This window comes from Haliotis cracherodii, unplaced genomic scaffold (assembly GCF_022045235.1).
Source record: "Haliotis cracherodii isolate W230 unplaced genomic scaffold, xgHalCrac1.p SCAF_15, whole genome shotgun sequence".
NCBI lineage: Eukaryota > Metazoa > Mollusca > Gastropoda > Lepetellida > Haliotidae > Haliotis > Haliotis cracherodii.
This window is the reverse complement of record NW_027266270.1, coordinates 23,562,590-23,578,556: the sequence shown is the minus strand read 5'-3', so window position 1 is coordinate 23,578,556 and position 15,967 is coordinate 23,562,590. Positions and strand designations below refer to the sequence as shown.

At 42.7% G+C, this 15,967-nt stretch overlaps 1 protein-coding gene across 5 annotated transcripts in view; it reads left to right on the top strand.

Annotated features, from left to right (window-relative positions):
* LOC139462398 (epidermal growth factor receptor kinase substrate 8-like protein 1) overlaps nt 1-15,967 on the top strand; it is a 93,682-nt gene that overhangs the window by 19,929 nt on the left and 57,786 nt on the right. For all 5 annotated transcript variants that reach the window (XM_071244087.1, XM_071244086.1, XM_071244085.1 and 2 more), the window contains exons 3-6: nt 3,196-3,225; nt 5,082-5,218; nt 14,367-14,459; nt 15,312-15,439. In XM_071244087.1, coding sequence (XP_071100188.1) covers nt 3,196-3,225; nt 5,082-5,218; nt 14,367-14,459; nt 15,312-15,439 — 388 coding nt within the window. The remainder of the gene's footprint in view (nt 1-3,195; nt 3,226-5,081; nt 5,219-14,366; nt 14,460-15,311; nt 15,440-15,967) is intronic.

The window sequence follows — 15,967 nt, the reverse complement described above, 5'->3', positions numbered from 1 at the left end:
TAAAACCAGCATAAGTCCAGACTTACACACACACTCACACTCGCACACTCACACTCACACTCACACACGCACACACGCACAGCAACCCATACTTACCGTAAAAGGCGACTATGCTTGTCATAAGAGGCGACTAACGGGATTGGGTGGTCAGGCTTGCTGACTTGGTTGATGCATGTCATCGTATCCCAATTACGTGGATCGATGCTCGTGATGTCAATCACTGGATTGTCTGGTCCAGACTCTATTATTTACAGACCGCTGTCATATAGCTGGAATATTGCTGAGTGCGGTGTTTAAAGAACAAACAAACAAACACACATGCACACACATCGCTATAAGTGCAAAAACTTTGCATTCAACACTAAAGCCCATTTCACCTCCCCCTACTTGTATTACGACCACCAGGTGAGACTAGCAACTGTCACCCCACTGTGGCACACACTGTGGTTCCCACTATAACCACTAGTTTGTCAGATCCTGCCTCATCCATACAGGCTGCTGGGATATAACTGTCATATTGCCTACTTCAGCAGTAAACACTGTTCTCTCATACCATGACATGACCAATCAGAACAGTTCCATATAAGAAATATGTCAAACAGGGCAATTGTATTGCATGTCTTCTGTAGAATTTGACGGATGAAGTAGCACATGCCCCTTTAGAGCCCTGGAATTAATGTCGGCATCTTCATCTGCAGTTTCATTTACATCAATTGTGCGCTATTGATTGGTGCATTAATAATTTATCCCCTTTGATTTTCAATTACCCTGGTCAGTGAATGTGACTCTGTCAGGCTACTGTATGTCCGTGTGTGTTGTAGGAAGGCAGGCTTCACGACACATGACATGGAATCCTCTTAAATACTCGGATAAGAATTACTGAAATGTAATTTGTGACATGAGTAGCCAAAGGCTTACATAATACTTTTTTCCTTGATCTATATTTACACTATGGAAACACACAAGGGTAATTACCTCCTTATCATATGATGTCATTCTTAATATCAAAGTTTAAGACATATTTCTGTCGCTGAATGGGGGGGGACGGGTGGCCCAGTCATCTAAGAAGCCGCGATTCTCTGTGTAGAGTTGCGTCCCTTGGGCACGCCAGAAAGCTATGATGGTTCGAATCGCGGTTTGCCCAGATTATGTTTCTAGGTTTGTCAGCACCATACCTGTGCTCGTGGGTTTCACTGAAGTGGTAAATGTCTGAGACCTGCATCATTTCGGGCTTTTCGCCTGAATTAAGCTGACACGCTGGAATACTGTTAAAAGTGGCATTAAACCTAACTCACTCACTCTGTTGCTGAAAGATAACATTGGTATATGGAGCTTGTTAAAATTGTTCTTTCTAGGCAACCTTATCTGCATATATGTCGGTCATAAAAAGTTTATCAAGTTGATATCACATTCATAACACTCCCCAGTGAAAATAATGATTTATTAGTTGTAAGTAGGCAAATGGTGTAAATATCATTCGAGATATGGATTTGTTAGAGTATTTCTGTAACATTATTTTTTTTATGTATAAAACTGTATAGAAAACCGTCCAATCTCTCGGAGCATCTTCTCCTGTGTGGCTGCTAGCTTGAGCTGATATAATGCTTGTGTACAACTAATCCCATTGTTGCGGATGTTGAATTATGTAGTAGGAACACTGTCCCTCGGGAATAAAGCACATGTTCATGTTTTTCTTTGGTTTTCCTCTCCCTGTTGGATTTGTGTGGCTGAAGAGGTCTGCAATACACTTGGGTATTGGTCAGACTTTCGTATTGCAATAGAGATTATTGATGTATTGTGGTATGTTCCAAAATATATTGCATGCATTCTTTCATGGGTAACATGTTTTTACCTGTATAAAGATAACCCACATTTTGAAAACTGCGTGGTCATGTATAAGAAGCCGGTCACAAAGAATTCACTTTTTCGATCACAAGAACCAGATCCTAATTTCTGAGTTTCTTACTTTCTGTTCGACTTGATTTTAAATACTGGTGTTTTCAAAACGTATTGTGATATAATTTTTTAATGATTTGATATGCATGTTTTGTATAGCTAAATCGAGCCCTGCAAAGAGATTTGAGCTGTCATAATTTTCTGTTGAAGCATGGGAGTTACGATCACCTCAGTGTACCTTTCACCTTAACTTTTAGCACTGCCACTGTCACAGGTCAATGTTGAAGGATGGGAGTTGTGATCACCTTAGCACTAAGATTGCTTTGTGGAACAGGGCCTTTCACCATTGTTCACCCTAACTCTTAGCACTGCAACTGTCACAGGTCAATGTTGAAGCATGGGAGTTGTGATCACCTTAGCACTAAGATTGCTTTGTGGAACAGGGCCTTTCACCCTAACTCTTAGCACTGCAACTGTCACAGGTCAATGTTGAAGCATGGGAGTTGTGATCACCTTCGCACTAAGATTGCTTTGTGGAACAGGGCCTTTCACCCTAACTCTTAGCACTGCAACTGTCACAGGTCAATGTTGAAGCATGGGAGTTGTGATCACCTTAGCGCTAAGATTGGTTTTTGGAACAGGGCCCCAGAGGTGTATCAGTGAAATAGGAGTGCCCTCTCTTTGAGTATTCATACACATTACAGCCACTAAGCCTATATACTCACCTACGTCATGTGTTAAGCTGTTAATGTGACCTCTTATTCATCAAAAGCAAATTCCTCCTGTGCTTTTTTGATGGTGATAATCCAGGTTAAGAATATAACTTTAACTCAATCCCCTAATTCCGAAGAGATTAGATTTAACTCTGGGGTATACCTCTTTGTCATGAGGATTGACTGTGCTGTGGTTGTCCACCAGCTGAAGGCCCACCTGATGCTGGCCTGACAATAGATTTGTTTGTTTGTTTAAAACTGCACTCAGCAATATAACAGCTATATTATGGCACCCTGTAAATAACCAAGTCTGGACCAGACAATCCAGTGATTGATATCATGAGCATCGATATCATGACACAATTGGGATACCATGACATGTATCAACCAAGCCAGAGAGCCTGACGACCCAATCCTGTCAGTTGCCTCTTACGACAAGAGTTGCAAAAGAGCTTTTCTAATCCAGACCTTCAAGGGTCGGCAGTTGAAGAGAGGCCACTCTGATTGTGGCTGATCATTTGTGTAGAACCTATTTTCCTGGTAACTATGGTGATAACATCTTTAACTTCATGCGTCTCTGTTTCAGTGGATCCTACCCTGAAGAATATTACCGCAGGTAAGCACAACCCTTCTTCAGTTAGGGGAAAAGTTCGGAAATAATGTTTAAAAAAAAAATCAAAATTTCTTTCATCATTTCAAAGTTACGTTAATTTTTTTTTGTTGGTGATTAGTTTGTTTGTTGTTAACGCTGCATTCAGCAATGTTCCAGCTATATGACAGCAGTCTGTAAATAATCAAGTCTGGACCAGAAAATCCAGTGATTGATATCATGAGCATCGATCCACTCAACTGGGATACAATGACGTGCATCATCCAAGTCAGTGAGTCTGACCACCCGATCCCATAAGTCGCCTCTTATGACAGGCATAGTCGCTTTTGTGGCAAGCTTGGGTTGCTGAAGATCTATTCTACTTTTAATTCTCAAGCTCCATTTTATTTTCTCAAAGGCACCTATGGGGGGCACGGGTGGTCCAGTCATCTAAGGCACGTGATTTGCTGTGCACAGATGCGTCTCTTGGGCACGCCAGAAACCTATGATCGTGGGTTTGAATCCTGGTTCGCCCCGATTATGTTTCTAGGTTTGTCAGCACCATACCCGTGCTCATGGGTTTCACCAAAGTGGTAAACGTCTGAAACCTGCATCATTACGGGCTTTCCTCCCACGTTAAACTGACACGCAGCGATATAACTGGAATACTGTTAAAAACGGCGTTAAACCCAAGTCACTCACTGACTCATAATGAAGTTATGTCATACATGGCAAGTCATGCTTGAATATATATATAGCTGTTAAATATTTATCTCCATGTTGTATAGGTTGTATGTTATAATAAGTGTCAGGTGTATTGTATTCTGCTTATGATCAAAGTCATAGCCATAAGTTACACTTGGCGGTATTGCTCACAATACAACTGCCTCACCTGCTGTAAAAAGCCTTGCAAGCCTATAAAACATGCTTACAATAGTGTGCCTGAAAGTGAAGTATGGCACAGGCTACATGCATACACTGTGTTGTGGTGTTTGTATGAATGTCCCTTGTCTGGCTATTGAATTAACAAGGATTGTAGACTAGGATGTTTGGCTTTGTATTTTGGGATGAGATGAACGTATAGAATCAGCTATTTGCAGTGTTCTCATGGCAAAGCTAGCTCCTGGTTGGAGATCTTTGTAGACTTAAGTAAATCCCTGTTTCGGAGTCCTGCTGGCAAATTTTCAGCAGGTTATTTTTAGTCAGGTCCTTTCAAAAGTGACTTGTGGGCAGAATCGTCTCTGTAACGCCCTTTGCCACAGAATTGCGAAAATGATCCTGTCATAGACGATGGGTGTGTTTCCTTTGGGACAGCAATGCTGATCTTGTGAGGTGGGCTTTCTGATTCATCTTGTATGTTTAGCGACCTCGGACATACCCCAGTAGACAAGTAGAACAGGTGAATCGAGGAGGTTTAAATTCCTAAGTGCAAGGAAAGAATGTGATTTGGCTGCCTTCATTTCGCTGACAGTTTCATCGTGATTTAATGAAAAAGAGAGGAGCTTCAAGTACCTGTGTTTACTAATGTAGAGGATGCAGTGACTTGCATCATTCATTGACAGGTTATTGGAGTACTGCAGAAAGTTTGCGCCTGGTCTGTCGGAAATAACTGTGATAAGGCTGCAGTATAATCACCATCCGATCCTGGACAGAATACAGAAGAATTATTGACAGATTTGTCATCCCTGTGTGCTAATACTTGATAAACTTAGTTACTGGGTGATGTAATGGTATTATACTCCAGCTTCAAGGAGAGGTGTGTGATGAAACTGTGTTATATCCTGACTGCAAGGAGAGTTTGTGTGTGATACGAGACCCTAGGATAACTTGTCAGGAGAATAGTTTGGTGACATTTAGATTGTACTAATGATGGTTCGTTTTAGTGGCTTTAGGGATGAGGATCCCTACAGACGGGTTAACAGAGAAGACCCTTATCGAGAAAACCCTTACCAGCGCAGGGAGGATGTCTATGGAAGGGTGGCTACTACTAACGGCCGCTTCAACGACGTCGCTGGTGGAGGTTGGTACTTTGGTTTTGCTCAAATACAGTGAAACTTTGTTTTGTCAAACTCTTTAGCTTGATAGATCATTTAGGACAATGTCAGTTTGTTTCCTTGGCTGGTGGCCGGTTGCACAGTTGCTGCAATTCACTTTGCGGAAATATGTTTCTGAGGCATGCTAGAATCCTATGATCATTGGTTTGAATCCCAGATTCAACTTGATTATGTTTTCAGGTTTGCCACAGCACCATACCTGTGCTCATAGGTTTCACCAATGTGATATACGTCTGAGACCTGAATTACTTCAGGCTTTCTTCCCACATTAACCTGACATGTCGTGATATAACTGGAATACTGTTCAAAAGCCGTGTTAAATGCAACTCACTCACTCAGTGGTTTCATCAAAGTTGTAAACGTCTAAGACCTGCTTTCTCAAGGCTGTGCCCCCAAGCTCACATTGTGATTTGACTGAAATATTGTTCAAAACACCCTTATAATCCAAATTCACTCACTATCTTCTGTCAATCACATTTGGTAATGTGTGAAGCCCTGTTCTGGTGCCCCTAGCATGGTATTGCTGGAATATTACTTAAATTGACTTAAAGCCATACTTACTCAGTTGTTTGTGAACTATTATTAATAATATTGGCACTCTTCTTGTTTCAAACCCCAGTTAGGGCGGTCGGGTAGCCTAGTGGTTAAAGCGTTCACTCGTCACGCCGAAGACCCGGGTTCGATTCCCGACATGGGTAGAATGTGTGAAGCCCCTTTCTGGTGTCCCCCGCCGTGATATTGCTGGAATTTTGCTAAAAGCGGCGTAAAATCAAACACACTCACTCACTCACTCAAACCCTAGTTAACTTGATACATTCTACTCAACTTTTGATAGGGATCATATATGGCATTCTATTTCAATATATACTTGACATATACTACTCAAAAGAAGTTAGAGAACACCCTATGGTATGACAGATTAACTATAGTAATATGAAGGAATTGGTGTTTAATCCCTCAATGTTAGCAGGTAAGGGATTTTATGAGATGGGCATTGTTTTTTCCTTAGTCCGGCAGTGTTACCTGTAGTACCCCAAAGTATTCCTATCCTTGCTACATTGTTGACATTCCTGGCAGGCAGGTCTAATGAGGCACTCCTCTGGGTGATATATCTGATATACCACCATCACATGGTTAACAACTCTTTCATCTCTGCTTGAAAGAGCCCCTTGTAGTTGGGGAGCCTTCGTAGCTTGTTCTTGTGTCCTCAGTTGGAGACTCACTCAGATAAAAGGGGCACCTGTTACATAGGTTAGGAGGGGAAGGGGGTGTGGGATAAGGAGTAATTGGTGGGAGAAGGGAGCCAGGGTAAATGTGGGATAGGGAGTTAAGGGAGGGGGAAGGAGAGAGTCTGGTAAATGTGGGATTGGGAGTTAAGGGAGGAGAGTTAGGTAAATGTGGAATTGGGAGTTAAGAGAGGGGAAAGTCAGGTAAATGTGGGATTGGGAGTTAAGGGAGGGGAAAGTCATGTTGATGTGGGATAGGGTGTAAGGGGTGGGGGAAGTGAGAGTCTGGTAAATGTGGGATTGGGAGTTAAGGGAGGAGAGTTAGGTAAATGTGGAATTGGGAGTTAAGAGAGGGGAAAGTCAGGTAAATGTGGGATTGGGAGTTAAGGGAGGGGAAAGTCATGTCGATGTGGGATAGGGAGTGACGAGTGGGGGAGGGGAGATGGTGATTTTTATATGATTTGTTGAATGGAAAACTCAAGATGTTTGCAAGACTTGTAAGGATGGGGAATTATCTTCAGACTGTTTGTTGTAAAATATGTTTAAGCAACAACCAGCATGGTATAATGATATTCTGTGCCATAACAGCCTCATTGTTTGTTCCTTGTCAAACCAAGAAAATCTTCCAGTTTGAATAGGGTAACATATAGGAACCACCCAAAATGTTTAGAATATTACCAGCCCTTAAGATATCTTAAATATCAGGGAGACTGGCTAAGGCTATCGGGCCAGTTCTAATTCTATCCCTGTTTGCTATTTGTCTGCAGGTTATAATGTCTACGTAGGTAGTGTCCACTTCCTTCCTGTTGAGGTGATAGCAGGTGCTTGTTGCAACACTGAAGTAACATGATGAGATGGACAGGACGCTGAACTGTGTTGATAGCAAAGGAAATCCGCTCAAGTGTCGAGCTTTTAAGAACTGACATTTTTTAGGGAGGGTGTTTCATGTTATTTGTTGAGAAAGAATTGCAAGGTTTTAAAAATTGTTGGCAAATATTTCATGAAGACCAGTTAATCTGTGTCAAATTTCATGTCATGATAAAACAGACCTCTTCTCTGAAGTAAGGTTGGATTAGAGTCTCACTTGACTGTCAGAACTTGAAATCAAATAAACTTTGTTATTGTCTTCATCTGCAAAAGGAAAGCCAGAAAGTTTTTGACTTAAGGATTTAAGGTTGAGCTATCATGGCTTTAAAATACATGTTGTTTTTTTATGTGACATGCTTGTAAAAAATAATTTCAATCATGCCCTGAAATCTGGAAAATTGGCAGCTGACTTCCTCCTAAGACCAATAAACCGGAAACTCTGCAACTTTAAGGTTTAGATGTAAGTTGATGCTTCTTGTTATAATCTTCAGAAGACCTGTTTAGATGCTACAGGAGTCAATGATTTAGGAGTTACATGCCATGTGTGTGTGTCAGAGTGCAGGAGAAGGTGAAGATTGGCCTCTACACCCTGGGGACAGGACAACATCCAATCAGTGTAAACTAGCTGGGGGAACTGGTAGTCTTCACTGGGTAATGTTTAGCCTAGAGGAACTGGCTCTCAAACGTGTAGCCTGAACCTACTGCAGTCTTGGCAGAGCTTGGGGTGACAGAAAGATTTGACAGATCTTAAAGTTTTATTTGTTTTAATGTGTTTGGGACTGCAGAATCAACATGAACAGTTTTACTCTTCAGTACTCTTCCAATGTGTCTCGATAATCACATGTTGTTTGGATCTACGGGGATGCGAATTTTCCGCAGATCCATGATTTTGTTATGTCAAGGGTCACTGTTGTCATACGTACCATTACAATATTCCTGTATATCTTATAGTTCCCTGTACCCTGGTGATGGTTAAAAAACTTTCTCATCCCTAGATTTAGAGGGCACCAAATTAGATGGGGTGTCACGATAAATCGATATATTGCTATTGGTAAGCACTTAAAGTCAATAAATCGATTGTTAAATCAGTTTCCGATCAATAGTATCAATTTCAGTTAGGAATATCGATAGTTTCAATTGTATTTACCATATCAATAAAATATTATAGGGCTTTGTGACGTGTGTGCCACCCAGGGAATATTGGACACATTGACCTGTGTGTGCCACCCAGGGAATATTGAACACGTTGACCTGTGTGTGCCACCCGGGGAATATTGAACACATTGACCTGTGTGTGCTGCCTGGGGTATATTGAACACATTGACCTGTGCGTGCTGCCCGGGGTGTATTGGACACATTTACCTGTGTGTGCCACCCAGGGAATATTGGACACATGGACCTGTGTTTGCCACCCAGGGAATATTGAACACATTGACCTGTGTGTGCCATCCAGGGTATATTGGACACATTGACCTGTGTGTGCCACCCAGGGAATATTGAACACATTGACCTGTGTGTGCTGCCTGGGGTATATTGAACACATTGACCTGTGCGTGCTGCCCGGGGTGTATTGGACACATTTACCTGTGTGTGCCACCCAGGGAATATTGGACACATTGACCTGTGTGTGCCACCCAGGGAATATTGAACACATTGACCTGTGTGTGCTGCCTGGGGTATATTGGACACATTGACCTGTGTGTGCCACCCATGGAATATTGGACACATTGACCTGTGTGTGCCACCCAGGGAATATTGAACACATTGACCTGTGTGTGCTGCCCGGGGTATATTGGACACATTGACCTGTGTTTGCCACCCAGGGAATATTGAACACATTGACCTGTGTGTGCCATCCAGGGTATATTGGACACATTGACCTGTGTGTGCCACCCAGGGAATATTGAACACATTGACCTGTGTGTGCTGCCTGGGGTATATTGAACACATTGACCTGTGCGTGCTGCCCGGGGTGTATTGGACACATTGACCTGTGTGTGCCACCCAGGGAATATTGGACACATTGACCTGTGTGTGCCACCCAGGGAATATTGGACACATTGACCTGTGAGTGCTGCCTGGGGTATATTGAACACATTGACCTGTGTGTGCAACCCAGGGAATATTGAACACATTGACCTGTGTGTGCTGCCCGGGGAATATTGGACACATTGACCTGTGTGTGCTGCCCGGGGTATATTGGACACATTGACCTGTGTGTGCCACCCAGGGAATATTGGTCACATTGACCTGTGTGTGCCACCCAGGGAATATTGGACACATTGACCTGTGTGTGCCACCCAGGGAATATTGAACACATTGATCTGTGTGTGCCACCCAGGGAATATTGAACACATTGACCTGTGTATGTCACCCAGGGAATATTGAACACATTGACCTGTGTGTGCTGCCCGGGGAATATTGGACACATTGACCTGTGTGTGCTGCCCGGGGAATATTGGACACATTGACCTGTGTGTGCTGCCCGGGGTATATTGGACACATTGACCTGTGTGTGCCACCCAGGGAATATTGGACACATTGACCTGTGTGTGCCATCCAGGGAATTTTGGACACATTGACCTGTGTGTGCCACCCGGGGAATATTGAACACATTGACCTGTGTGTGCTGCCCGAGGAATATTGGACACATTGACCTGTGTGTGCCATCCAGGGAATTTTGGACACATTGACCTGTGTGTGCCACCCAGGGAATATTGGACACATTGACCTGTGTGCCACCAAGGGGATATTGAACACATTGACCTGTGTGTGCTGCCCGAGGAATATTGGACACATTGACCTGTGTGTGCCACCGGGGTATAGTGGACACATTGACCTGTGTGTGCCACCCAGGGAATATTGGACACATTGACCTGTGTGTGCCACCCAGGGAATATTGGACACATTGACCTGTGTGTGCCATCCAGGGAATATTGAACACATTGACCTGTGTGTGCCACCCAGGGTATATTGAACACATTGACCTGTGTGTGCCATCCAGGGTATATTGAACACATTGACCTGTGTGTGCCACCCAGGGAATATTGGACACATTGACCTGTGTGTGCCACCCAGGGAATATTGGACACATTGACCTGTGTGTGGTACATGGAGAAAAACATAACAGTCATGACACTTTAGCATTTCTTTACAAGCATACAACTCCCACATACTGTTTTGTGATGGCTGTTTACAATGACAGGTTGGATTTGTTAAACAAGCATTGCAAATGTTGTGAGTGGCAGGTGCTACCAGTATGACAGGACATGTTCACCGTTTTCACTTACAACTGGCGTTATCACTGATTTTAAGTGGTCCATTCATATAAGTTTCACTGCTATTTTGCCTTTTGTGCCCAATGGAGTCTGTTTTGTTGGATAATCAAGATGGGTTATTCTATGGCATTGGTGCTTTATATTTCACTTGGAGCTGAAAATCACAGTGGACTTTGCTTCATGCTCTGATACCAATCTGGACATTGCATTTTCGTCCAATGTGTGAAACTGGGACGTTGTCTGCATTTGATAAGGGCAGTCATTAACTGCTGTATTGTACCACATAAAGGTCATGATAACAGACAAACAAGGTCAAATTATGAAGACTTGAATCAGTATTGCTTGGGCTGCCAATACTTGTGCTATGACTATTTTCATCCTGCAAAGTAACGGCCCAGTACAAAGCCAACAGATTGGTTGTGTTCATTCATGGCATCAAGTATTTGCTGTGGTTTGTTGCTGGTTAGAGGGCACAACAATACCTGTGCCAGGGACTGAGGTGTAGAGTTGAAATAAAACCTGTCTAACAAGATTGTTTGCCATTTTGTAAAAGTTAAAATCCTAGCCCCACTTTGTTATGTAATGTGAGGAAATAACATTTTTATACGTCACAGGTTGTGATGTATGTTTTGAATACAATTGCATCTTAAAAATAAAAACACTCTTCACATTTCTTTCTTTCAACTGTTTGGGGGGGCCCCGTCATGTAAGGTGCCGGAATTCACTTGGCAGAATTGCATCCATTAGGCTTGCCAGAAACTTCTCATCATGGGTTTGAATTCTCGTTTGCCTTGGTTGTGGTTCCAGGTTTGTTAGCACCATATTCAGGCTTGTGAGTTTTACTAGAGTGGTATACCTCTTGTATCCCGCTGTGATGTCACTGAATTACTATTCAAAGTGGCATTAAGACCAACTTTAACCGATTGTGCGTACATTTCACAATATAAATACTGTAAATAAAGTTTTATTTTAAGTTGGTACAGTGTCTTAGCCTAGTGGTTAAGTGCTGGCTTGCTGAATATCTGGGTTCTATTCCATAATAGGTTCAGTGTGTGAAGCCCATTCTTGTTGTTTACCCCTATTATATCACTGGATTATTGCCAAAATAGGTGTAGACCATCCTCAGTCACACTATACTATGTTCTTCTGTTCATCAATATTTGAATTTCAAATCAAAGTAGGGGCGGTGGGGCAGCCTGTTGGTTAAAACTTCGCTCGTCATGTCGAAGGCCCGGGTTCAATTTCCCACATGGATACAATGTGTGAAGCCCATTTCTGGTGTTTCCCGTCGTGATATGTGCTGGAATATTGCTAAAAGTAGCATAAAATCACACTCACTCACTCACTCACTCACTCACTCACTCACTCACTCACTCAAAGTAATAGTACCAGATGCTTATAATACTTGAAGAATCATAATCTATGATCTCACTCACTCACTCACTCACTCACTCACTCACTCACTCACTCACTCACTCACTCACTCACTCAAAGTAATAGTACCAGATGCTTATAATACTTGAAGAATCATAATCTATGATCTCACTCACTCACTCACTCACTCACTCACTCACTCACTCACTCACTCACTCACTCACTCACTCACTCACTCACTCACTCACTCACTCACTCAAATAAAGGTAATATTACCAGATGCTTATAATACTTGAATCATAATGTATGTGTTTATATGAATGCACTGTGAAGCGTCTTGCTGGCTTGGATCAGAAGAAGGGTTGTGTCAACATGACAGTTGACATACAGTGTTGTCTAAGTGTGGGTTCGTGTACATGGTCATCAGCTTGTTTGTCTCAACAAGTAGAATTTCTTGCTCCTTGTACGTAGTCAGCCCAGCCTGCTGTTGGAGGGTCATCTCACCAGGGTTGTGGATGAACTTTGGTCCGGAGACACTTGATATTAATTACTTGTCGTGTAGTAGTGGCCTCTCAGTCAACCAACTGGTGTTATTTGACAGATATGTAAATAATATCAGGATGGCACATCGACAAAGTTTGATGATTGTGAGAGATGTTTTGTTGTGTTACACAGTTGCCTGTGACGTGGGTGTGCTATTCAGACACAAGTGTGACCTTAGTGCAAAGGCTGAATATAAAAACATATTGTTCGGGCCAGTGACTGTTCAGACTTTTGGAAATTTGGTGTAATGGGGGGGGGATGGTGGTAGGTGTTTGGGCTGGTATGGTGGTAGGTGTTTGGGAGGTATGGTGGTAGGTGTTTTGGGGGGTATGGTGGTAGCTGTTTTGAGGGGTATGGTGGTAGGTGTTTTGAGGGGTATGGTGGGAGGTGTTTGGGGGGTATGGTGGTAGGTGTTTTGGGGGGTATGGTGGTAGGTGTTTTGGGGGGTATGGTGGTAGGTGTTTTGAGGGGTATGGTGGGAGGTGTTTGGGAGGTATGGTGGTAGGTGTTTGGGGGGTATGGTGGTAGCTGTTTTGAGGGGTATGGTAGTAGGTGTTTTTGGGGGGTATGGTGGTAGGTGTTTTGGGGGGGTATGGTGGTAGGTGTTTTGGGGGGGTATGGTAGTAGGTGTTTTGGGGGGTATGGTTGTAGGTGTTTTGGGGGGTATGGTGGTAGGTGTTTTGGGGGGGGTATGGTGGTAGGTGTTTTGGGCTGGTATGGTGGTAGGTGTTTGGGGGGTATGGTGGTAGGTGTTTTGGGGGGGTATGGTGGTAGGTGTTTTGTGGGGTATGGTTGTAGGTGTCTTTGGGGGTATGGTGGTAGGTATTTTGGGGGGTATGGTTGTAGGTGTCTTTGGGGGTATGGTGGTAGGTGTTTTGGGGGGTATGGTGGTAGGTGTCTTGGGGAGTATGGTGGTAGGTGTCTTTGGGGTATGGTGGTAGGTGTCTTGGGGAGTATGGTGGTAGGTGTCTTGGGGGGTATGGTGGTAGGTGTCTTGGGGGGTATGGTTGTAGGTGTGGGTTTTTTTGGGAGGGATACGATATGCTACCCAGTTGTGCAAGAATATATTGTTTGTTTTGAATGAGAAGTAGAATATTAACATTAAGACAGAATGTATTTATTAAGCATCTGTATTCCTAAGCACAATATTTTCAGGCTAATTCTTGTCCCTCCATCAGAAATTCACCAAATGAAGAGGCAAGAAGTACTCAAAACTTGTATATGAGAATTACTTGTTGAAATCCATTTATTTTGTGTGTCTGATCTATCAACTTCTAAATGCTGACAGAGACCTTGTTAACAAAATTACGTATCAGACTTCTTGCTGCCTAATGGCAGATAGTTGGGGTGGCCATGTAGTATTTGTTTGATTATTATGACAAGGGCTTAGTTTGAATCTGAAGGTCCTTACAGTTTGTGTGCTGTTCCCATCTGTGATGATACTACAGTGATGTAGACAGCAGCCTAACCTTAGCTTGCTCACTCTTCTCTTCTCCTCAACATTATCCATCCTCTACTGCTATAGGGTTTCACCAAAGTGGTATACAACATCTGAGACCCATCACTTTGTGATTTGCTCCCTCATTAAGCTGATATGATGTGATATAACTGGAATTCTGTTCAAATGGTGTTAAACCCAACTCGCTCTCCCACTATAACTAAATCTTCAGATTTTCAAAAAAAGTCCTCTTCTCTGTCAACTATCCACAATTAGTTGTGCCAGTAATGGCATTTCACTTACCCAGAATCCATTGCCTGAACCTTCCTCTCCTCACATGGACCTACATTCTTGATGTTTCTAATTGTGTCTCTTTGCTTTTTTTCAGATCAGAACAGTTTGTTAGATTATGCACAACATTCAAATGAACCTGTGTTTGAGCTGGACCATTTGGCGACCTACACAGCCGGCACACGATCAGGTAGGTTGAAGCTTGTACCTCAGGATCAGGGCTCTCCTGCTAATCTAACTCTACTTATAGACTCTTATCTAGATAGTTGGTCATCGTAAGTGTCAACTTGGGGGATAGGGTGGTCAGGCTCGCTCACATGTCATTGTATCCAAATTGCATAGATCTATGCTCATGATATCAATCACTGGATTGTCTGGTCCATACTATTATTTACAGACCGCTATCATATAGCTGGAATATTTCTGAGTGTGGCGTTAAACGAACAAATATGTATTTGGTCAAAGTGCATTTTACTAAATGTTCTAAATTAACTGTAAACTTGTATAAGCCAACACTTCAAAATATATGCATGCATCTATGCTGAACACAAAAGTTAAAGGATCATGAATATTTTGGGGTATGTCTTCTTCTAGTGAAGACTGAGCCCACAAATAAATAAAAATCTCCCCCAAACTATTCATGGTTCCTAACTTTTGTTCAGTGGAAGTATGCTGTATATACCTCCTGGGTTCAAAGTCTATATAGTCATGCATTCAACTTGCAGCTCAAGTAAACACTTCTTCACGAACATTAATATCAAGGTCAAATGCTAAAGGGTAGTAGGGTAACCTTATGGTTAAAGTGTTTGCTTGTCACACAAGACCCAAGTTCTATTCCCCCATGGGTACAGTGTGTGAAGGCCATTCCTTGTGTCCCCCCGCCATGATATTACTGGAATATTGCTAAAAGCAATGTAAAATCATACTTACTCACTATACTCTTAAATATTTAGATTCCTACGCAAGATTTTTAATTAGTCAGAAGCCTACAGCTTCCATGTTGATGACAACACGTCAACATCTTCTCCTCATTGTTTTACAGGAGTGATCAGTGTTGAGGATGGCCTGCACCGGCTCCGTAAGATGGAGAATACCACCGGCATTTGGACCATGCGCTGTATCCTCATCGTGGAGAGACGAGCACTTGTTGTTCTCGATAAGAGCACAGGGGTAAGAGTGCTTTGTTTTTTTCCTGTGCAGGAATTTTACAAGAGCCTTTGTTGTTTTTCTGTGCAAGAAATTTACAAGAGACTTTTTATGCCCATGCATGTATGTAGGAAAGCTTTTGAAAGAATACAAAGCAACAAATTTAATGTAAGCTTGCCTGGGTTATATTACCAGGGCAGTAGCACAGTCTGCAATGTAAGGTTGGTCTGGTATATGAGTTATATACCAGGGCAGTAGCACAGTCTGCAATGTAAGGTTAATCTGGTATATGAGTTATACACCGGGGCAGTAGCACAGTCTGCAATGTAAGGTTGGTCTGGTATATGGGTTATATACCAGGGCAGTAGCACAGTCTGCAATGTAAGGTTGGTCTGGTATATGAGTTATACACCGGGGCAGTAGCACAGTCTGCAATGTAAGGTTGGTCTGGTATATGGGTTATATACCAGGGAAGTAGCACAGTCTGCAATGTAAGGTTGGTCTGGTATATGGGTTATATACCAGGGCAGTAGCACAGTCTGCAATGTAAGG